This window comes from Schistocerca americana, chromosome X (genome assembly GCF_021461395.2).
Source record: "Schistocerca americana isolate TAMUIC-IGC-003095 chromosome X, iqSchAmer2.1, whole genome shotgun sequence".
NCBI classification, from domain to species: Eukaryota; Metazoa; Arthropoda; class Insecta; order Orthoptera; family Acrididae; genus Schistocerca; species Schistocerca americana.
In genome coordinates, this window is record NC_060130.1 from 708,519,287 (window position 1) to 708,542,513 (window position 23,227).

A 23,227-nucleotide genomic window follows, 5' to 3' on the forward strand; every position below is an offset into this window, starting at 1 on the left:
CATAAGTGAAATGTATACCCTGATGCCACCTACACCAATCAAGGTCTCTTTCAATGGGTGCTACCCAGCCAAAGCAAATGTTATCTGGCTCAACAGCCATTCCCAAGAGTCTTCATGCCCTAAGAAGACGGGCATCTATTACTTGACATGCAGCTCAGGCATCAGAAGTTGTTACCAGGGGCCTCTTTTAAAAGGATACATAATGAACCCACTATGTCAGATTGGCTATCGCATTGGCTTTACGCACGTATGTGAGAGAGGACAAATGTACGGATTTAGAAGCATATTTCTCTAGGGGAATGACCGATGCCACCTACAGGGAAATTGAAGAGGCCTTTGGATAAAAGATAAGCAGCTGTATGAACATCAAGAGCTCAGATGGAAAACCAATCCTAAGGAAAGAAGGGAAAGCTGAAAGATGGGAGTATTTAGCAGGGTCTCTACAAGGAAGATGAACTTGAAGGTAATGTTATAGAAATGGAAGAAGATATAGATGAAGATGAGTTGGGAGATGTGATACTGTGAGAAGAATTTGACAGAGAACTGAAAGACATAAGTTGAAACAAGGCTCATGGAGTATACAACATTCCATCAGAACTACCAATAGTCTTGGAAGAGTCAGCTACAGCAAAACTCTTCCATCTGGTGTGCAAGATGTATAAGACAGGCAAAATACCCTCAGACTTCAAGAAGAATGTAAAAATCCCAATTCCAAAGGAAGCAGGTGCTGACAGGAGTGAACATTACCAAACTATTAGTTCAGTAAGTCATGATTGCAAATAACTAACATGAATTCACTACAGAAGAATGGAAAAACTAGTAGAAACTGACCTCAGGGATGGTCAGTTTGGATTCTAGAGAAATGTAGGAACATGCAAGGCTATACTGACCTTATGACTTATCTTAGAAGATAGGCTAAGTGAAGGCAAACCTGCCTTTATATCATTTATAAACTTATAGAAAGCTTTTGACAGTGTTGAGTGGAATACTCTCTTTCAAATTCTAAAGGTGTCAGGGGTAAAACACAGGGAGTGAAAGGCTCTTTACAACTTGTACAGAAACCAGGTGGCAGTTGTAAGAGTTGAGGGCCATGAAAGGGAAGTAGTGGTTGAGAAGAGAGTGAAACAGGATTGTAGCCTATCACCAATGTAATTCAATCTGTACAGTGGGCAAGCAGTAAAGAAAACAAAACAAAAATTGAAGAAGGAATTAAAGTTCAGAAAGAAGAAATAAAAACTTTGAAGTTTGCCAATGTTATTGTAATTCTGTCATAGACAGCAAAGGACTCAGAAGAACAGATGGATGGAATGGATGGTATCTTGAAAGGAGGATATAAGATGAACAAGAAAAAAATAAAACAAGGATAATAGAATGTAGTCAAATTAAATGATGTAATGCTGAGGGGATTAGATCAGGAAATGAGACACTTAAAGTAGTAGATGAGTTCTGCTATTTGGGCAGCAAAATAACTGATGATGGCCAAAGTAGAGAGAATACAAAATATTCAAATAAGTTATGGGAATGCAGCTGGGTGACATTGACAACTTCTCATATTTTGACAGGAGCACAGCGTGCCATTTTCACAGTAAAACTGCAGCAAGTAAGCACTGTGTAAGCGAATTTAAAACCTCAGTTTTCAGAGAAACTTTGTAAAGGTAACTCTCTCTCTCTCTCTCTCTCTCTCTCTCTCTCTCTCTCTCTCTCTCTCTCTCTCTCTCTCTTCTCTGTAAATACTAGCGTCAACACAAACCAAAGATGACTGATGTCAGAAGTTATTGATAGTGATATTAACAATCAATGCTTGAGGTAGACAAAACTTTGACCATCCATTTTCTAACAAGTGCAAGAGTGGAATTCCATACAGAATTTCAACGAAAACCACCATATCTATTCATAAGGTTACTTGCTAATTGAATTTCAATAGCTTCCTTAATGGCAGTATCACAACAGCTGGAAGTACATGCTAGAATCTCCACGTTACTATATTCCAAAGGATGACTGGTGCCAAGACAGCATGCTGCAATGGCAGATTTACTCAGCTGCTGTAACCGTGTGTGCCGCTTATGCTCAGTACACTGGTCCTCCACAGTCCTGATAGTTTGGCCACAATATGACATGCCACAGATGCAAAGAATATGATAGACACCTGCCTTACACAAACCAAGATCATACTTCACAGAATCTAAAAGGACCTTGATCATAGATGGTGGTCTAAAAAGTCACTTCACATCATACTTCCACAAAATACAACCAGTCCTGTTCGAAATGCTCCCTGTGTAAGGCAAAAAGGCTGTAGACTTTGGTGTCACCCTGGTATTGTTATCACTCAACTGGGGCACACACACATCTAATCTGTCTTTCACTGTAACCATTCTAATAAAAGGTTACTTTGGGATGGGCTAACTCAGCTGACAAACTCCCAGGGTTTGAGATGACATGGGCCTATGACATCCAAGGTACTAAATAGCCCCTTCACATTGAGCTGGATGGTCACATCTACCAGGCTGCAGATACAAGTCAGTGTGAGTAGGGGTCCTGTAAACGGCATGTCCCAATGTACCATCCACCTTCCTCCTGACCAGCAAATCAAGGAAGGGAAGACAGCCATTCTTTTCCACCTCCATTATGAAATAAATCTTTGAGTGGACGAAATTCAGGTGTTATAAAAAGTCATTCAAATTCTCACTACTATGAGACCAAACAAAAGTATTGTCTATGTATATGAAAAAAAATACAGGTTTCAAAGCCGCTGACTCCCATGCATGTTGCTCAAAATCTTCCATAAACAAACTGGCTATAATAGGTGAAATGGGTTTTCCATCACAATTCCACCTGTCTGCTCATAGCACTGGTCATTGAATAACACACAAGTGGAAGTCAACACATGTCAAAATAGGTTTGTTAATTCAGCTCAAAACCAAACCTCAGTCAACCTAATGAATCAGACAGAGAAACATGAGTGAAGAGAGGGACTACATCAAAATGTACTACAATATTAGAGTAATTCAAACACGTGTCTTCTAATTAACATAAGAAATTGACTGAATTCTTAATATGGTGTTCAACTGACCTATTACAGGGCTCAACATAGTAGCAAGGTGTTTTGCTACATGATATCTCAGAGCACAAATGTTTCTCACAATTTGACAAAGAGGAATGCCCTCCTTGTGGACCTTAGGGAGGCCATATAACTTAGGCAGGATAGCACAATAAGAACTGAACTCTTGATAGTCCCCTGAAATAAGTAACTTTTCTTCAGGAGGCTGTTGGTCTTTCTCTTAACACTTTTTGTGGAGTCAACACTAATCCTGTGATACACTGAATCAGACAGTGAACATTGCAGCTTTTCAATGTAATTCTGCCTGTCCAAAACAAAGGTAACATTGCCCTTGTCTCCTGGTAAAATAATATTTGGATCAACTCTAAGTGAACATACACCAACCCTCTCAACAACTGTGATTTTACTCTTGGGTGGACATGCCCCTGTCAACACAACATACCTCCCTCCTAGCCTCCTCTGTAAGTAGTTTAAAAACAATCTATTCAACAGAACTAATAAAATCAACCACTGGCAAACATTTGGGAGTGGGTTCAAAATTTAAACCCTTCCCTAGCATGGATAAAGCTGTATCATCAAGAACTTTCTCCATGAGATTATCATAGTACGTCAAGTTATAGTATCAGACTCTCAGCCACAAAAATTTTCAAACTTCACCACATGCCAGGCAGTTACAGAATGAAATTTCCAGTCAGATTGTAACTATGAAGCACTGTCCAGCCAAGCCCAGGAAAAAGTCAAAATTATTGAAGCCAACATTAAATGAATCCAAAAAAATTTCTTGGAAACAAAGCTCAACTGTAAAAAAGTGTAATGGATCCTTACTAGGGCAAGTCCACCCAAGAGTAGCATCACAGTGGCTGAGGGGGCTGCTTTACATTCCCTTAAAGTTGACCTGGATATTGTTATTTTACCTGTTGACAAGGGCAACACTACTGTTGTTTTGGACAAGCAGAATTATGTTCAAAAGATGCAGTGTTCAATCTGATTCAGAGTATCACAGGATTGATGCTGACCCCACAAAAAGTGTTGAAAGAAAGATCAACAGCCTCCTGAAGAAAAGTTCCTTATCACGGGCGACTATAAAGAGTCTCAGTTATTATTAGGTTCTCCTCCCTAAGTTATATGGCCTCCCTAAGGTCCACAGGGAGGGGTTCCTCTTTGTCAGATTGTAACATTGGTGCTCTGGCATATTGTAGCAAAACACCTTCCTGCTCTGTTGAGGCCTACAGTAGGTTGGTGTAAGCATCATATTAAGAACTCAATGGACTTCTTACATCAGTTAGAGGAACTGCATTTGAATGACTCTGATATTCTAGTACTTTTGATGTAGTCTCTCTCTTCATCCATGTTCCTCTGTCTGATTCATTAGGGTTGATTGAGGTTAGGTTTTGTCCTGAATCAACAAACCTATTTTGACATGTGTTGACTTCCATATATGTTTTATTCAATGACCAGCACTATGGGCAGATACATGGGGTTGCGTTGGGAAGCCCATTGTCAACTGTTATTGCCACTTTAAGGAAGATTTTGATGAATGTCCCTGGGAGTCTCTTTGACACCTGCATGCTTTTTTTCACATATGTAGATGATACTTTTGTTGTTTGGCCTCATGGCAGTGAGAATTTGAATGACTTTTTAGAATACCTGAATTCAATCTGCCTGAAAATTCGTTTCACAATGGAAGTGGAAAAGGGTGGCAGTCTTCCCTTCCTTGATGTGTTGGTCAGGAGGAACATGGATGGTATGTTGGGACATGCTGCTTACAGGAAGCCTACTCACATTGACTTTTATCTGCAGACTGATAGTTGTCACCATCCAACTCAACACGAACGGTACTTTGTATCTTGGTTGTCACAGGGCCAATGTCATCTCGGCTCCTGAGAGTTTGTCAGTTGAGTTACTCAAAGTCACCTTTCATTAGAATGGTTATAGTGAAAGACAGATTAGACGTGCATTGTGTTTTCAACCAACTGTGCACCAGGTGAGTGATGATAACACCAAGGAGGCACCTGAGTCTATGGCCTTCTTGCCTTATGCAGGAAGTATTTTGAACAGAATTGGTTAAATTTTGTGGAAATATGATGTGAAGTCTGTTTTTTGACCACTATCTAAGCTCAAGTTCCTTTGATTTGTGTCATGCGGCTATCTACTGTATTGCTTGCAGTTGTGGCATGTCGTATATTGGTCAAACTATCAGAACTGTGGAGGGCAAGTGTACTGAGCATAAGTAGCACACACGCTTACAGCAACCAAGTAAATCTGTCATTGCAAAACATTATCTTGCCACTGATCATCCTATGGAATATAACAACACGGAGATTCTGGCATGCATATTCAGCTATTTGGATACTGTTATTAAGGAAGCTGTTCAAATTCATTTAGAAAGTAACCTTATGCATAGATACGGTGGTTTTTGTTGAAATTCTGCATGGAATCCCGGTCTCTCACTTGTTAGAAAATTGAGGGAAAGCGTTTTGGGTACCTCACCCACTGATTATTAATTTCACTATCGATAACTTCTGACATTGGTTGTCTTTGGTTTGTGATGGTGCTAGTGTTTACAGAATGTGTGTGTGTGTGTGTGTGTGTGTGTGTGTGTGTGTGTGTGTGTGTGAGAGAGAGAGAGAGAGAAAGAGAGAGAGAGAGAGAGAGAGAGAGAGAGAGAGAGAGAGAGTGGAAGGGACAGGTGGAGGGGTAAAAATTACAGAGGGAGACCAAGAGATGAATGCAGAAGGATCTAAGTTGCAGCAGTTATTCAGAGATGATGAAGCTTGGACAGGGTAGAGCAGCATGGAGAGCTGCATCAGACCAGACTTTGGACTGAGGACCACAACAGTAACATGAGTCTAAGCAGTTATTGTGCCCAGAGGGTCATCAACACTACAGGCAGTAGGTGCTATTTAAGGCAGTCTTCCTCAGTTGGTCCAAACTAGAGAAAAAAGTTTGAAAATGGAGGTCAATCTTAAAAGAGGACCAAAATTACTTAGCTGAAAAGTGATATAAAGGAAAGGAATGAAAATGTCAACTTCCAGGAAGCCACTATTAGAGAGAAAGATAAGTGGAGATGGGGGGATTGCAGTGCACAAAAGGAAGTAGGTGCTGCAATGGCTATGGGCCTTGTGCACACCACACATGTACCCACAAAAGAGTTGTCAGTCCTCTGAGGCATTCTTTTGAGAGAGAGAGAGAGAGAGAGAGAGAGAGAGAGAGAGAGAGAGAGAGAGAGAGAGAGAGAGAGAGAGAAAGAATGTGTGTGTGTGTGTGTGTGTGTGTGTGTGTGTGTGTGTGTGTGTGTGTGTGTTTGAGATCTCCCCCAAACCCCTGGATTGATTTCAGTCAAATTTGGCACAGAAACAACAGGCCTCAGGAATATCAGTATTGTGGGTCTACAACCTCACAGTTCCAATACGATGAAGATACAAGCAAAAATGTGTTTTTTTTCCAGCTTCTGGCATGTAGGTCGCCCTGCATGACAGGTATGTTGTGTGGGAACAGTATTGGCCCACCAAATCAACCTCTGTTGCATGGAGCCTGCATGTCAGGGGCAATAAACAGTTTTCTGGGCCCTGATACGTAGGCTACCCTGCATAACAGGCACGTTATGTTGGAGTTGTATCAGCCTGCTTCATCGATCTGCTTTGCATGGATGTCAGGGGCCAATAAATGATTTTCAAGTCTCTGATGTGTAGCCTCCCCTACATGACGGGCACTTGGTGGGAATAGTATCGGCCTGCATTATTGAACTGTATTGCCGGGGCTACACATGCTGATGAGCATGGCTGGAGACTGGTTGAGATGGATAGAGGAGGGGGTGGGCAGAGCAAGGGTGAGAAGGAAATGAATAGAAAGATGGGGAGATGAATGAGGCAGGTGGAAGGTGTGGAGGGGTAGTGGGCAAGTGGAAAAGGAGGAGGAGGAGGAGGAGGAGAAGGAGGAGGAGGAGGAGGAGGAGGCGGAGGCAGAGATGGAAAGAGAGAGAGGGAGGAAGATATAGTCAGAGGGAGAGGGTGTAGGAAACAGACAAAGCGAGCAGGAGGAGGAAATGAAGAGACAAAGAAAATGGGAAAGAAGAGATATATGACAGACAGAGGTGGGAGGATGAGGTGGACAGGTAGAGGGAGGAATATGTGGCCACAGAGAGGGGTAGAAGGAGGTGAGTTAAACATATGTGTCAAATGCACATGCAGGCATAGTCACAGGGAAATGGCTCATGTAAATATAATAACAAATTTTAAGTGATATTGCTCTGAGTATACAAAATAAGGAAAATTGGTATTTACCGCAATTTTTGGAGGTGAGTATTCTGTGTTGTAAACTCGCCCACTTGACGGGTGAATCCATCGTCCTTTCACCCTATTAACTATCACTTCAAATGGTACAATAAGATTCAGCACGCATGTGATAGGGTAGTTTTTCAGTAACAGCTCTGCTTGGTTTCTCGTTCTCGGGAAACCTGCAACAGCATTAAAAGATCACTGAAGTAAGTGTCAAAACAGAAAATTTCACAGATGTTCAGTTTATAAATTTACATGTTCCACAGTTCATTTGGTATCCCCACAAGTCTCATGCATGTCAGATGAGACATTGTTCATGGTTGAGAGTCAGAGTGACCAATGACACCACCACAACCGGTGTGATTGTTGCATACAGCAGGCAGTGCCCCTGGGGTCACAACTTTCCTGGTTTGGCCATGTGGACTTAGGAGTCAGTTCCGTGCTAGTCTAGCTCAAATTCTTGTTTATTTGGCCTACACTCATTTTAATTCATGTCATGAATTCTTTTGTGCTGTCATGCTCTCTTAGTTCACTGTTTGACCCTGATCATGCTTTCAGACTCTCTGCTCACCAGCTGGATCTACACTCAATGCTTTTCACAGGGTGTCATGTGTCATAGTACTCTACATTCATTCCTGAGTGTTTTGTGGATTCTGTCACGTCACTATACAAGATGTAACAGTTGCCACACTGGACTGGTCTCCATCAGTGTCACTTGAACCTGCCTCCGAGTTTGAAGCAGGAGCAGAGAACCACCTTTCTAAAGTGCCAGACTCGCTCCGTAGACACAGCAGACTTGGGCCCAGATTGATGGTCATTATGTGAGAGGAGACAATGTTCCTATTTCTCTGCAACTTGTTGAGGCTGCCATACACCAGGGCATTTAGCAGTTGTGTGTGGAAAATGTTGGCGAGTTCCACCACGGGACAATGTCCCTATGTTCACAGTGAAGTCCACATGCACATTAGTAGGCCTATAGCCACACCATATTATGGCAGACTTGGAGATAGCTGGGTGTTACATGAAGTTTCAGTTAGGCTTAGGTTCACAGTTTTGAGCTTTGTGTGTTCTGTGTATTATCTTCATTTTTAGTTTATTTTCCACTCCATACAGAATTAAATGCAGCACTCTGACATGTTCTACATTGGGTAAACAGCTTAAAAATTTATGACAACATACAAAAAACATATAAACACAAGTGAAAACAATCTCTCTGCATTCAGTGTCTATCTTTGGGAAAATTGACACTCTGCCGTAGGCGTAACCACTAATTATTCCATTCTTTGTAGAGCTGAAAATGGAAACTACATGAACAGCGCAGAGGAAATAGACACCTATACACATATGGTAAAAACTCTGAACAACATTTTAAGTGAACAAACAGAACATAGAAATAAGTAATACATTGAGAATTTTGACAAAATTCTTACTGGTCATAGATAATTCATAACAAGCGACAACACCAAATTTTACATAAAATATAAGTACATTTTTGGCCAAAGGTAAAAATTTAATAACAAATGTTATATCTGACACATAAATCAATATTGTAAGAACTGCACACAAATATTACCACACACAAGTAGACATTATTTGGAAAATTACATTTAAGGTCCTATATCACAACTAAAAATTATAATAAAACAAAAAATGGTTCAAATGGCTCTAAGCACTATGGGACTTAACATCTGAGGTCATCAGTCCCCTAGACTTAGAACTACTTAAACCTAACCAACCTAAGGATATCACACACATCCATGCCCGAGGCAGCATTCGAACCTGCGACCATAGCAACAGTGCGGTTCTGGACTGACGCACCTAGAACCTCTTGGCCACAGTGGCCGGCTATAATACAACAAAAAATTTTACTATTTTATCTGGGTACCACTAAGAATGAACCACCATTCAAAACTGGTAGCAGCAAATTAAATATAAAAAAGCAAAACTGGTGGATCTTGCAACAGCAGTATGCATTTCATACAATTTGTTGATGCTGCAGAACAGCATACACAAGAAATATTTTCAGACTTGATGCTTTCACTATTTTTAAATTTTAAGTAGTTGATAAAGTTAACATTGTCTCTCAGAATTTGGACACAATGCTGCAGTTGTTTGATCAACTTTTTTGTGAGTACCTGAGTAAAGCCACCAAGTTTGAGATCCACATTACATTGAAACTGTCAGCAGTTCCTAACTTCTGTCAAGCCTGCCCCATGGCATTTACTGAGCAAGATAAAGTGAAGGCAAAACTTGACAGATGGCAGAATCTCAGGGTTGGTGTCACTGGTTTTATCAAGCCATTGGGCCACCCCCAGGGCTGTGGTTGAGAAACCCAGTGGCAATGTTAGACTTCATGGCAATTTCAAGTACACAATCTGAAATAGATGTTTATCTCATACAACATCCTGAGGACTTGTTGGTCAGGTTGACTGAGAGTCAGTTTTTTTCCAAAAATTGACCTCAGAGATGCATACTTGTAGTTGCCATTAGACATCAAGTCTTGATGGATTTTAATATTACATATTCCTTGTGGGATGTACCAGTTTAATTGTTTGTCATTTGGGGTAGCTTCAGTTCCAGGGATAGTTCAGCACTTCCTTGAGCAACTTATCAAAGACATTCCAAGCTGCATCAACTATATGGATGATATTTGGGTTACTGGCTCCCTGAGAGAACAGCATCTGCAACATTTGCAGACAGTTTTTCAGCAACCATTACACAATGGGCTGCACTGCAAGTTTGAGACATAGTTTTCTTGCTCCTGGAGTGTGGTACTTAAGGCCTGTGTTAAGTAAGGACAGTATAGTACCAATGGCACAGCATGATCCAGCATCAACAAGTTACCCATTCCTAAAAATATTAGGGAGTTACAGTCATTTTTAGTGAAGGTAAATTACTATGCAAAATTCATTCTATGGGGTGTTTACCTTTGACACCCACTGAATCAGATTCGTAAGAAAGGAGTGAAGTCTGACTGATCAGAGGCATGTCAGTCAGCATTCCAGAAATTGAACCAACACTTCTATTCCCCTCCGTGTTTAGCCATGTTCACCCCTGACAAGCCTTTGAATCTGAACACAGACACATCCAAATATAGCAATAGCATCATTCTCACTCACAGAAATACTGATGACTCAGAGCAGCTTATTACAGTCACCTCAAAAACTTTGTCAACAGCACAGAAAATTTACTCCCAGAGTGAGAAGGATGCACTCGCAATCATACATTGTGTAAAAAGGTTCCCTGTGTGCTTGTATGGCACTAAGTTCAACCTCCTTGAAGATCATAACCTACTCATCTCCATCTTTGGTCCCTGACCCAAGCTTGTGGACAGAACGGCAGAGTATTTGACCTTGTTTCTGTGTAACTATTCTTGTGATATTCACTAATGGCCCACCTCACAGTGCTTGAAAGTGGATGCTTTGTCATGGTAAAAAAGTTTTCTCATGTGGTCAGACCCACCACTCTAGGCATAGTTCAAATTTCATGTTAGGCTTAACTTTGTTGAAAGTGTCCTACTGCTGGCTACGAAAGATCAGAATTACCACACTGGTATTCCATCATTGTCATGACAACATATTATGCATATGTTGCATGCATCCCATTGGGAGATGTCCTGAATGAAAGTACTGGCCCAATGATACATCCATTGGCCAGAAATTGATTCCACCATTGAGCATATGGTGCTCTTCTTTATGTATATGAATGACCTTTTTGATAGTGTCAGAAGCTCTGTGAAGATACTGTGGATGATGCTGCTCACTATACAAACTTCGCAGTGCCAACAACCAGGCAGCACTGTCACAAAAATTTTGTCCATGGCCCTTGCCAGAGCTCACATGGGGCTGAATACTTGTGGATTTCACCAGCCCCTTCTCATAGGCTGTGTGGCTGTGTGTGGTTCCCAGGTTGTCTTCTATGATACTGCATGCTACAATTCGGGCCTTAGCTGCCACTTTTGATATCAAGGGTTTGCTGCACATCCTTATCTCAGACAATGATCACCAATTTATGTTGGAGGAATCTGAAGTGCCAGGAGCTTTGCACCCCCCACAGTATGTGCCATGATATCAGCAAGGTTCTGCTGTCTGGGTATGCATGTTCAGGCATTGTGGTGGGACATAAAGGGTAAAAACTTTACATTGTCGCAGTGGGTCAGCAGTGCCTGACACAACACACAAATCACATACACCAATGTCAAACTGAATGACAGGCACCACATCTTCAGCATACAGGAGACATTCATGTAGGTAGGAAGGACCAATGAACCCTTGCTCCAAGCACCGAGTGACAATCACAGACATTTCCATTGCCTGTGTACTGCTTGTTATATAATTTGCACCCTCACCCAAGGCATACAGGAACACTGTTTCCTATGGGTGATCTGTTGGAGGTGGAGTATGTCCCTGCATAATTGCAATTGCCAGTAGAGGTTGCCCTCAGTCCTCATTGGTTCTAAAACACCTGCCTCTGATGGCGTATCAGCCCATCACCATCCTCAGAATCATCCTTGATGTCGCAGCGGACAGCATCCAGGCAGAACCCATGGCCGAGATACTGTCACTGCTCATCTCTTGACTTGGTGACTCTGGCACAGCCCAGGCATATTTTGTGTCTATGTGCCTCTTTAAGGGAGGAGGGATTTGGTATCCCTTCCAGACTCATGCATGTCAGACGAGGAGTTGTTTGCTGGCTAGGAATGTGAAAGGGAGTGGTGAGAGGTTTATGGGCTAGGAATGTGATGCACAGTTGTAGAAACTGGTGGAGAGCAACACACAGTCCTGTCACAGGGTTATCCTACCCCATCAGAGGCCAGGCCACCTGTGAAAGGAGCCGTGTTGTATATCAACTCTGCTACAACACTGCACACCTTTTTATGTCAGTAAAACTACCAACCAGCTGTCCTTATCCTCCACTCCCACAATCACCTTAGTCTCAATCTCAAGTAACCCACAGTCCCTGCATCTTCCATCCAATAGTTTTCCCTTCCACCATTTTGTCACCCTCTCATTACATGTCCCCATGTCACCTTCAGTGTACACTGCTCCCCACCAGCTCCTTCAATCGTGCATCACATGCTTAGTCTGTCTTCATTAACTAAAAATTAAATGGCCTTCACCATTCTGCTACAATGGATAAAAAGTAAAACATGGTCAGCAGCCTATGCGTCGTTCACTAAAATGGCCGATAACTCAGATGGCAAACACAAACTATAACGTAAGCAATTAAAAACAAGGGCATTCCATCAGGAAATGGCGGACCATCAAAAGCTGAGTGCAATGTGCACAAAGTGGTGGGTGAGCACCACTTAATAAATGGCAATGGCTAAAAAGACAGTGCCCAATACGCAACCTAGTTAAAATGATCTCCTCGTGGCATGAGGGCCAAGAGGAGGTTGTCCGAGCCACTGGGAGATGCTTAATAACCTGGAGCTTGTTCCCCTGAAGGGAGGAACAGTAGTGATGCCAAAGTGACACCACCTGCTGACAAATGGCAACACAGAGATCATCACAGGGAATGTAAAAACTAGTTGGCTGAGGTATGAGGACTGTAACCCTGGCAGCAGTGTCAGTGGCCTTGTTTCCTGTCAGACTGGCGTAACCAGGAACCTACATAAACATCACACTGGCTCCATCAACAGTGAGCATATGAGACATTTCCTGGGCCTGTTGCACTAAGGGATATAAGGTGTACAGCACACACAGGATTTGAACGGCACTGAGAGATTCAGAGCTGAAGACACAATTGAAAAGCCAATGTCTCCAGATGTACTGTGTGGCCTGATACAGGGCAAAGAGCTCTGCTGGAAATACTGAGCAGTGTTCTGGAAGCCAATATGGAAAAACTTCAGTGTCAATGATGAAGGCACACCAGACACCACAGTCAGTCTGAGACCCATTAGTATACACAAAGGTACTATTGTGAAGTTCTGTGTGAAGGCCATGAAACTAAAGGTGATAGAGTGAGGCTGAAGTAGTGCCTTTAGGAAGTGAATGAAGGCCAAGATGAACACAGGCCACCACACAAAGCCAAGGTGGTGAAGGTTTTACACCCACCGGGAAAGTTGCAGGTAGTGTGAAGTTAAGCTGCCGGAGAAAGAGTCGAAAGTGAACTCCAGGAGGTAGCAGAGAAGACAGACATGCACCGTACTGGCAATCAAAGGAGTCATCAAAGAAGGAGGCATATGATGGGTGGCCATGTATGCCAGAAAAATGGCATGCATATCTGTTGAGGAGAAAGTCACAGCTGTAGGACAGCGGTAGTTTGGCAGCTTCTGTAGACAGACCCTCAACCGGGCTAGTGGAAAAGGTGCCAGTGACCAAATGGATGCCACAATGGTGGACAGTATTGAGACGGTATAAGAGGGACAGATGTGTAGATGCATAAACCAAACACCTATAGTCTAGTTTCAAATGGACAAGGGACCAATACAAACAGAGGAGGGTGGTTCGATCTGCTCCCCAAGAAGTACCATTGAGGACACATAGGATGTTGAAGGACCACATACAGCAGGCTGCCAGAGAAGGACCAATAAAGTTTCCTATCGACCAGGATACCCAGGAACTTTGTAGTTTCAGCAACAGGTCCAAGATGTAAAGACAGTGAAAGAAATCAATTGAGCCACCAGAAACTCATAGAAACAATTTTGTCAGTGTAAAAACGAAAGCCATTGTCGATGCTCCATGAGTAAAGATTATCAAGACATTGCTGAAGACGCCACTCAATGACACACATCAAACTGCAATAGATGGCAAAATTATCAATGAAAAGGCAACCAGAGATGCCTGGTGGGAGACAGGCCATTATAGGGTTAATGGAGATAGCAAAGAGGACAAAGCTCAGGATGAAACCCTGAGGCACACTGTTTTCCTGGATAAAGGTGTCTGACAAGGCAGAATCCACACATACCTTGAAATCTTGGTCTTTTAAAAATTCCTGAAGGAAACGAGGCATGCAGCCTCAGAAGCCCCACATGTAGAGAGTATGGAGGATACCAGTTCTCCATCAGGCTTTCTCTAAATCCAAAAACATAGACACAGTCTGTGATTTCCACAGAAAGCCATTCAGGAAATCAATGGACAAAGTGGCAAGATAGTCAGCTGCAAAACAGCTTGCTTGAAAGCCTCATTGTGCAGTGGTTAGTAAATTGCAAGACTTGAGCCGCTATACCAGCCAGGCATGAATCATACATTCCCTCACCCTGAAAACACAGCTGTTGAGAGAAATGGGCAGTAGCTAGAAGGAAGGTGCTTGTGCTTACTGGGCTTAGGTATGGGTATGACAGTGGCTTCACATCTGGGAAATGTGCCCTCTGCTAGACGCAGTTGTATGTATGAAGCAGAAAGTGCTTGCCTGCTAGAGAAAGGTGTTGCAACATCTGAATGTGAACATCATCTGGCCCTACGACAGAGAATTGGGATGAAGTGAGAGTGTGATCTAACTCCCTCATAGTAAAGGCAGCATTGTAGCACTCATGATCCTAAGAATAGAAGGGTATTGCCCGAGCCTCCTTTGCTTGTTTTTGATGGAGGAAGGCACGGTGATAGTGAGAGGAGCTCGAAATATCCGCAAAATAGCAGCCCAAGGTGTTGGAAATAGCAATAGTGTCCACAATGAGATCGTCTGCTACTGCCAGGCTAGAAATTGGGGAATGGATCTTTGTCCCAGAGAGCCATCACAGGTTGGCCCACATGACAGAAGAGAGAGTAGAACTGTTAAAAGACTAGCATATGAAATCCAGCTAGCCTTTTTCCTATCCTAAAGAACTTGATGATACTGTGCACACAACTGTTTACAATGAATGCAGTTTTCCATTATAAGATGATGGTTAAAAACATGGAGAGCATGTCTCCACACATGGATTGTGTTGCAGAACACCTCAGTCCACCAAGGGACTAGGATACAGTATGGTAAAGAGGAACTGCAAGGAATGGAATGTTCTGTGGCAGTAAGGATAACATTTGTAAGATATTCTATCTGTTCATCACAACTGGGGAAATGATGTTCATCGAAGGTCACTAGGAAGAAGTAAAGCCTCCAGTTGGCCTTAGTAAGTTGCCATTTGGATGTGTATGTAGCTGGGATAGGAATCAGCAAACAGATAGCATACAGGAGATGGTCACTCAAGTATGTGTCAGAGAGAACAGATCACTCAAGATGATTGGCAAGCTGGGCAGTGCAGAAGGATAGGTCCAAATGGAAATAGGTGTGCTTGGAGTCTGAAAGGAACGTCGGTGCTCCTGTGTTAAGGCAGAAGAGGTTAAGTTGACTGAGGAGGTCAGCTAAGAGGGCACCTCCTGGACAGGTTCTGGGAGAACCCCAAAGGGGATGGTGCACATTAAAGTCACCAAGGAAGGGGTGAGCTAGCTGCCCAATAATCTGGAGGTGGTCTGCCCTGGTGACATCGAACGATGGAGGGATGTAAAGAGTACAAAGAGAAAGGCCAACTGAGGATGGAAAAAGCGAACTGCAACAGATTGAAGTTGGGTAGTCAGGAAGATGGTTTGACTATGATCATCATCCCGTATGAGGAATTCCATCCTCAGGGTTGGCTCTGAGCACTATGGGACTCAACTGCTGAGGTCATTAGTCCCCTAGAACTTAGAACTAGTTAAACCTAACTAACCTAAGGACATCACAAACATCCATGCCCGAGGCAGGATTCGAACCTGCGACCGTAGCGGTCTTGCGGTTCCAGACAGCAGCGCCTGTAACCGCACGGCCACTTCGGCCGGCCCATCCTCAGGGGGGAAGGTCAAAATGGACCAGGAAAAAATTGCGAGAGCTCAAACCAGTCGTGAGGACACAATTTTGTTTCCTGAAGGCAGAGAACAAATGGACGCTATGATTTGAAGGGCAACCGTAAATCCTCTTCGTTGGATCTAAGACCACGAACATTCCATTGGAGGACAGTCATGACAAAGAAAAAATGAAGGGGTGTGACCTGGGTGGCTGCCGGTGTCAGCCTTTGAAAACACACTGCTACAGGGCAGAGAGGCAGGAGGATCCTGCTCTGTGATGTCTATAGAAGCATTGGCATTCTCCTTCTGTTGGCCTACAGAGTCCAGGGCAGAAAAACAGTTGGTGGTGTGCACTGGCAACACAGAGGTTGGCCGGGCGAGGTTATCATGTGACGACACCATCGAAGGGGATCTTCAAGGTGGCAAAGGAAAAGACTGTTTGCCTGTGTTTAACTTCTTGGAGCCTTTCCAGTTGGCAAGACTCCAATGTGAGCTGGCTGGAGGGATGTAGGAAGTCATCATGGGAGTATTCCTTCTGTCCTTTCCAGCCTGCCAGCTGCGGAGCTGGTGACTTTGCACCGTTAGACAAAAGTTTGGTGGTGTGTTGCACAGCTGAAGGAGGAGACAGGGATGCTACCATGATGCTGGGTGATTTCACAACCACAGTGCTAAATTTGAGGTCACATGTCTGCATGGCCATGTCCTTTGTGGAGCGATATGTAGCAAGAACACTACTGTAGAAGCCAGATGGTAGAACACAGGGTTTTTGGCTAGACAACAACTTGCAAGTGACCAGATAAGCCACTTTTTCCTTCACCAGGATCTCCTGGACAGTCCTCTCAATGAGATACACTGGACAATCGTGGGAGGAGGCAGCATGGTCATGTCACGATAGACATTTGGCTGGGTTTCAACATGACTCTTGGGTGTGGTTGTAATGATGTCACTGGTAGCAACTCATTGTGTTTGGAATATACGGTCTGACTGATAACTTCATAACCTGCTTTGATTGTTGATGGAAGAACCACTTTATCGAAAGTGAGAAAGAGAGTGTGTGTGTGGGCACTAGGGGGGCATCTACTTTTTTATCACCTGATGGACGGCAATGATACCCTAATCACAGAGGTACATTTGGTCAGACCATCAAGCAGCCTAGTATAAATAACACCATGGGAAGAATTCAGCATTCAATGGGCCATGTGGAGCGAAGCTGCAAGCAGTTGTTGTGCTTGAGAATCATAAGTAGTGTCAAAAAGCAAAGTGCCATTGCATAAATGAGAGCAGGATTTCACAGGGCCAGCAATTGCATCAACACCTTTTTAAATATTAAATGGGTTTACCATAGTGAAGTACTGACCAATTTCAGTACGTGAAACCATAAGGAACCATGGTGCAGCTGGGAGGATCTTTGAATCGTTAACCTCATTCCATTTATGTTTCGGAACCACTGACTGTGAAAATGATTTGCTCATTGTGAGAAAATCCCCCCATGATTGCCAGCGTCTCCAATGGCATGCCCCTTCCAACTGGGGGCCCCCTTCAGAACGGGGTGCACCCACCTTAGGTGACTGTTTACACCTCAGGTCACACCTCCTGAATACTTGACAGAGGGACCAATTGGAAATTTGGAAAGATAGCAGCTCAGGTCATCACTCCTCCCTGGGCCTGGCCTGTACCAGAGGGTACATGCGAACCCTACTTGATGAACCGGAGTAGGGAATTACACATTACCCAGCCACCTGTTATGCATCAGATGCATGGGCTAGCCTTCAGGAGCACTCGAGAAGGAAGAAGAAGATGAGGAATCTCAAACACCAAAGTGGAAGAAGGATAGGAGAAAGTGAACGAAGAAAGAAAAAGGGAACAAAAACAGTGGAGAGTATTCTGATATTGACTACCAAAAATGCAGAATACATATCCAAAAGCAGCCCAGACATGTTCCCCAAGGGAGGGGAAAAAGAACAGCAAGATAATAGACATGCAGCATGGAAGGGAAAAGATGCTGCAAAGGCTGGGGCCCCATGGTAGCCAAGTGCAAACTCAGAGAGAAAAGGGATGATTAGGAAGGATGAGTAGGAGGAGATGGACAGACAGAGAGGGGGAAGGAGGAGATGGAAGAGAGTGAGTGAGGGGAAAATGGACAGAAAAGGAAGAGGAGGAGACAGACAGAAAGAGGGATCAGGAGAAGATGGACAGAGAGAGGAGAGAGGAGAGAGGAGGAGAGGGACAGTGAGAGGGGGATGTGAAGATGGCCAAAGAGAGGGAGAGGAGGAGATCAATAGAAAGTGGGAAGGAGGAGATTGGTAGAGAATGGGTAAGGAGATGATGGGCTAATAGAAGCTTGGAACAAATACATTGCCGAGCAATGCCAGTACTCAAACTAGTACTAAATGACAAACTGCCTATTGGCTTCTGTCTCGGGTTCTTCGGCCGACGTTCATCTAATGATTTTTCTGACGTTTCGCCAGCACGAGTGGCTGGCATTGTCAAAGCTTCACCCTCCATTGCCGGTGGTGAACTGGAGCCAAGCTCGCGGGCGCAGACTATATGTACCTGGCGCGCCAACGTCCGAGGGCTTCTCCGCGGTCATTTCCGGTGCGGTTCTCCTCTTGCTACCTTCGACGGTTGTTCGCTGCAGTACGGGAAGCCAGGATCCGTTTACCTTAAGGCTTTCCTCTTTCTTGTTGAAACTGTTCACGTGTTTTTGTATTTCTACAGCTTCTCTGAACAAGCGCGTGTGATAGTGCTTCTCTACAGCCAGAACTTCCGTGTCGGCGAATTTTATTACGTGGTCGGTCTCATTCAGTGCGTGTTCTGCCACGGCCGATTTCTCCACCTGCCCCAACCTGCAATGTCGCTTATGCTCTATGTTCCTGGTGTTAATGGATCGTCCAGTCATTCCGACATAAACTTTTCCGCATGTGCATGGTATGCGGTATATTCCCGACATTGCAAGTGGGTCTCTTTTCTCCTTCGCCGATCTAAGACACTCTTTGATCTTCCTTGTCGGTTTGAAAATCGTCTTTACGCCATGTTTGTGCAATATACGGCCGATTCTGTCCGTCACTCTGGGAATGTATGGCAGAAAGGCCGTACCCGACAATTCTTTTTCTGGTTCCTTACTTCGCCAAGTGTTTGGCTCTGTTACACTTCTAATATAATTTGTGGAGTACCCATTGCTCCTCAGGACAGTTTCCAGGTGTTGCATTTCTCGTTTGAGGTGTTGCGACCCACATAATCGTCCTGCTCTCATTACGAGCGTACTAATCATGCCTCTTTTCTGGCTCGGGTGGTGGTTTGACAGTTTGTGCAGGTATCGGTCTGTGTGAGTCGGTTTTCGATACACGCTGTGTCCCAGATTTTCGCCGTCCCTTGTGACCAGAACATCTAGAAATGGCAGTTTCTTGCCCTTTTCTACTTCCATGGTATATGTTATGTTCGCATGGAGGCTGTTCAAGTGTCTTAGGAAGTCACCGAGCTGTTCTTCACCATGGCTCCACACCACGAAAGTATCATCGACGTACCTGTACCACACCTTAGGTTTGCAAGTCGCTGAGTCCAGTGCCTGTGCTTCGAATTGTTCCATGAAGAAGTTGGCCACCACTGGACTGAAAGGACTACCCATGGCAACGCCTTCCAGCTGTTCGTAGAAATCGCCATTCCACGTGAAATAGCTCGTGGTGAGACATGCATGGAAGAGCTTTCTGATGTCTAGCAGGAAAATGGAACCGATGTGCTCCAGAGCGTCACTGAGTGGCACTTTCCTAAATAACGAAACAACATCAAGGCTGACCAGGATGTCGTTTGGTGCAAGTTTCAGTTTCTTCAGCTTCTCAATGAAATGTCCTGAGTCCTGAGCTTTGATACAAAAGTCTTTGATAAAACAATGGTAATAAGAACATAATCTGCGGAAGCTTCTCACACCTCTAATACTTTTACGAATAGGAAATTCATCTTTTCTGAGTCTGGTTGCACACCTTCATTTGACACAAGGTGTCCAAGTATTTTAATTTCTTTTGCTCCAAAGAGACACTTTCTTGGATTAAGTTTCAGTCCAGCTTGTTGGAGACACTTAAGATCGGCCCTCAGTCTTTTTATATGTTCATCAAATGTCTCTGAGAACACTATAATGTCATCTAAATAACAAAGACACATTCTCCACTTCAGGTGCCTTAGAAGATTATCCATCATCCGCTTGAAAGTTGCTGGTGCATAACACAAACCAAACGGCATTACCTTAAACTCATACAGGCCCTCAGGATTGATCAATGCAGTTTTCTCACAATCAGCCTCCTTTACTTCGATTTGCCAGTATCCCGAGTACATGTCCATGGTTGAGAAAAACTTAGCCCCCTTCAGACAATCCAGCGTATCATCAATTCATGGAAGAGGGTAAACGTCCTTTTTAGTTATCTTATTAAGCTTCCTGTAATCAACACAAAAGTGCTAACTGCCATCTTTCTTCTTGATGAGGACCACTGGTGATGAGCATGGGCTCTATGAAGGGTGAATCATGTCATTCTCCATCATTTTCTCTACCTCATCGCTAATTATTTGACGTTCCATTGTTGACACATGGTATGCTCTCTGACTTATTGGTTGATAATCTACTGTGCTAATCCGGTGCTTCACCATCGATTTGTCTAATTTGCTCTTCACCTGTGGATTGAAGCATTCAGAGAACTCTTGAAAAATGGCAGGTAGCTTCTTCTGTTGTTCCTTACTGAGATCTGGTGATAGTCAAGCTAGAAGATCTTGTTTTGTAGTGGTAGCACCAATTTCACCCACAGACTCAGCATGGGAGGTTTCTATGAAGCTCAGCTGTCCTTCAATTAATGGCTCAGCATTTGCTACGCACATGTGTCTTGGAAGGATCTGTGGTTCTCGCCAACAGTTAACTATCCACAATTCACTGAATCTGTTCTTAAACGAGATGACAGAGGCTGGGATGAGCAAGTTATTCTTCACTGATATTCTTCTTTTACATTCCACTACAAGATCCATGGGTTGATGCATGGCATGACATGTGACAGTTACCTTTCTAGCACTGACTGCAGGAATGATCACTTCATCCAGCACACGTAGTCTCCACACACTCAGATGTGCTTCTTCCTGTCCACAGTATCTCATATCATCTAGTATAATCTTCGAGCGACCACAATCTATAATTGCCTGAGAAGCTTTCAAAAAGTCCCATCCAAGAATGATGTCATGACTACACTCTTGTAAGACGATGAATTCTAAGGGCTGTGTATGGCCACTTATACCCACTTGAATGGTACATCTTCCTGTAGGTTTTACATATGTCCCATTAGCCACCTTCAGCAGAGATGTTTTATTGTTGACAAATATGGTTTTCTACAACTGGTGACGGTACTTCTCCGAAATGACTGAATATAATGCTCCAGAGTCCACAAGAGCTTGGGCTGGTCAGCCACCCATGAGGATGTTGACATAGTTTCCTATCATTTTAGTAGTGATCGATGGTGGAGGATTTTCCTCTTCGGTGGCCTCACCTCCAAGGAAGGTCGCACCCTTTAGTTTTCCAGGTTGCGGCGGCTGGGTGATTGGCTGGAGCTACTAAACAGCAATGGAGACCTTGATTGGCATGTTGGGGAGCATCCTTTCCAGCGCCTAGCTTGCCGTGGTGGTGACCTACGTCATCCTGCACCCACATCATCTTATTCATCTTTGTTGTCCTGGAGCTGGCATCGGATAAGATCAGTTTGCTGTCTTCTGGCATGGGTGTCTTCAAGTATCTGCCACCTTTCTCGACAATAGTGCACCACAGTGGAAACATACTGGTTGGTTATTCTGGGTCCTCCAAACGACAGTCTTCCTTGGTGCCCAAACAGGTTCCTCATGCGGCATTGTAGGAACGTAACTACACCTGGGTCTCAACTTTTTCACCATCTTAAAGGGAAATGAAGGATGAGAGATTGGGTTCAATGTCTGTTCCACTTCCTCCCTTATGACCTCTTGAAGTGTCTTGGTTTTTTCCTCGCCGTGCAATCCAAGTGCCTTCTGAACTTCCTCCCACACTATCTGACGAAGAACACTTGTGAAATCAGTTGCTTCCTCCATCACAAACAACGATATGATGTCTGTGAGCCATTCAAACTTCTTGCATGTAATTCTTTCTTGATGCATTGTCTCGATATACTGGCACCATTTTATGAAGTCGTCTGCTGTCGAAAACTCCTTCAGGAGTAGGGCTTGATACATGTCCTCAGCAAGACCCTTTATGAGATATGCAATCTTATCTTCCTCTTTCATTCTAGGATCCACTATTTTACACAGCTCCAAGACATCTTCAATGTAGCATGCTGTAGTTTCTCATGGACGCTGTGCCCGTGCACTTTAATTTGTCTTCAGCCCTGCACTTCTGTCGTTGTGTGTCACCAAAATACTTGCACAGTTCTGCCTGGAATACTTCCCAGCTTGTGAACTTCTCCTTGTTGTTCTCATACCATTGCTTTGCAGTGCCCTCCAAGTAGAAAAATATGTTAGCCAAACACATGATGTCATCCCATTTGTTAAATTTGGCTATACGCTCATATACCTTCAGCCACTTGTTTGGATCTTGGCCATCGTCACCAGAGAACCCAGAAAGATGTCTCATGTGGTGGCACACAGTTGCTGTCATCGTAATGTCCTCTTCTTCTTCTGTCTCCGATGGATTGCGATCTGTTGAATATGGCTCAAACTTGGGTTTCTCGCCACGTAAACGGTGGCTCTGTCATGGCTGATTGGAGCCCCTGTGTCATCGATAATGTGTGCTATCACAAGGTCCAATACCCAGTGCCTCCACCAGAATAATGTCACATAGAAGAAGGTGTAAGTAGATGAATGATGAACACTAACTTCACTTAACAAAGGTTTATTCTGTACTTGCACATACAAGAGTGTGTAGTGAGCTGCCTCTGGCGAGAACACATACAGTATATATACAGCTACAGAACATTCCAGTACAATGATTCTTGACATTTGTGGATACTTCTAGAATGTACTCAAACCGAATATAGAAATTAAAATTGTACAGTTCAGGTGAGTTTTGAACTCACAGCCCTCTATGCAACAGTTCAGTATCATAACCACTACACCACAGAGCTACTGAGCTTCTTCTGCAACAACATGCATGTGAATGTCAG

At 43.6% G+C, this 23,227-nt stretch overlaps 1 protein-coding gene across 1 annotated transcript in view; it reads right to left on the bottom strand.

Annotated features, from left to right (window-relative positions):
• Window positions 1-23,227, bottom strand: part of LOC124555405 (GTP:AMP phosphotransferase AK3, mitochondrial) — an 88,676-nt gene that overhangs the window by 19,153 nt on the left and 46,296 nt on the right. The window contains exon 3 of the mRNA XM_047129302.1: window positions 7,342-7,514. Coding sequence (XP_046985258.1) covers window positions 7,342-7,514 — 173 coding nt within the window. The remainder of the gene's footprint in view (window positions 1-7,341; window positions 7,515-23,227) is intronic.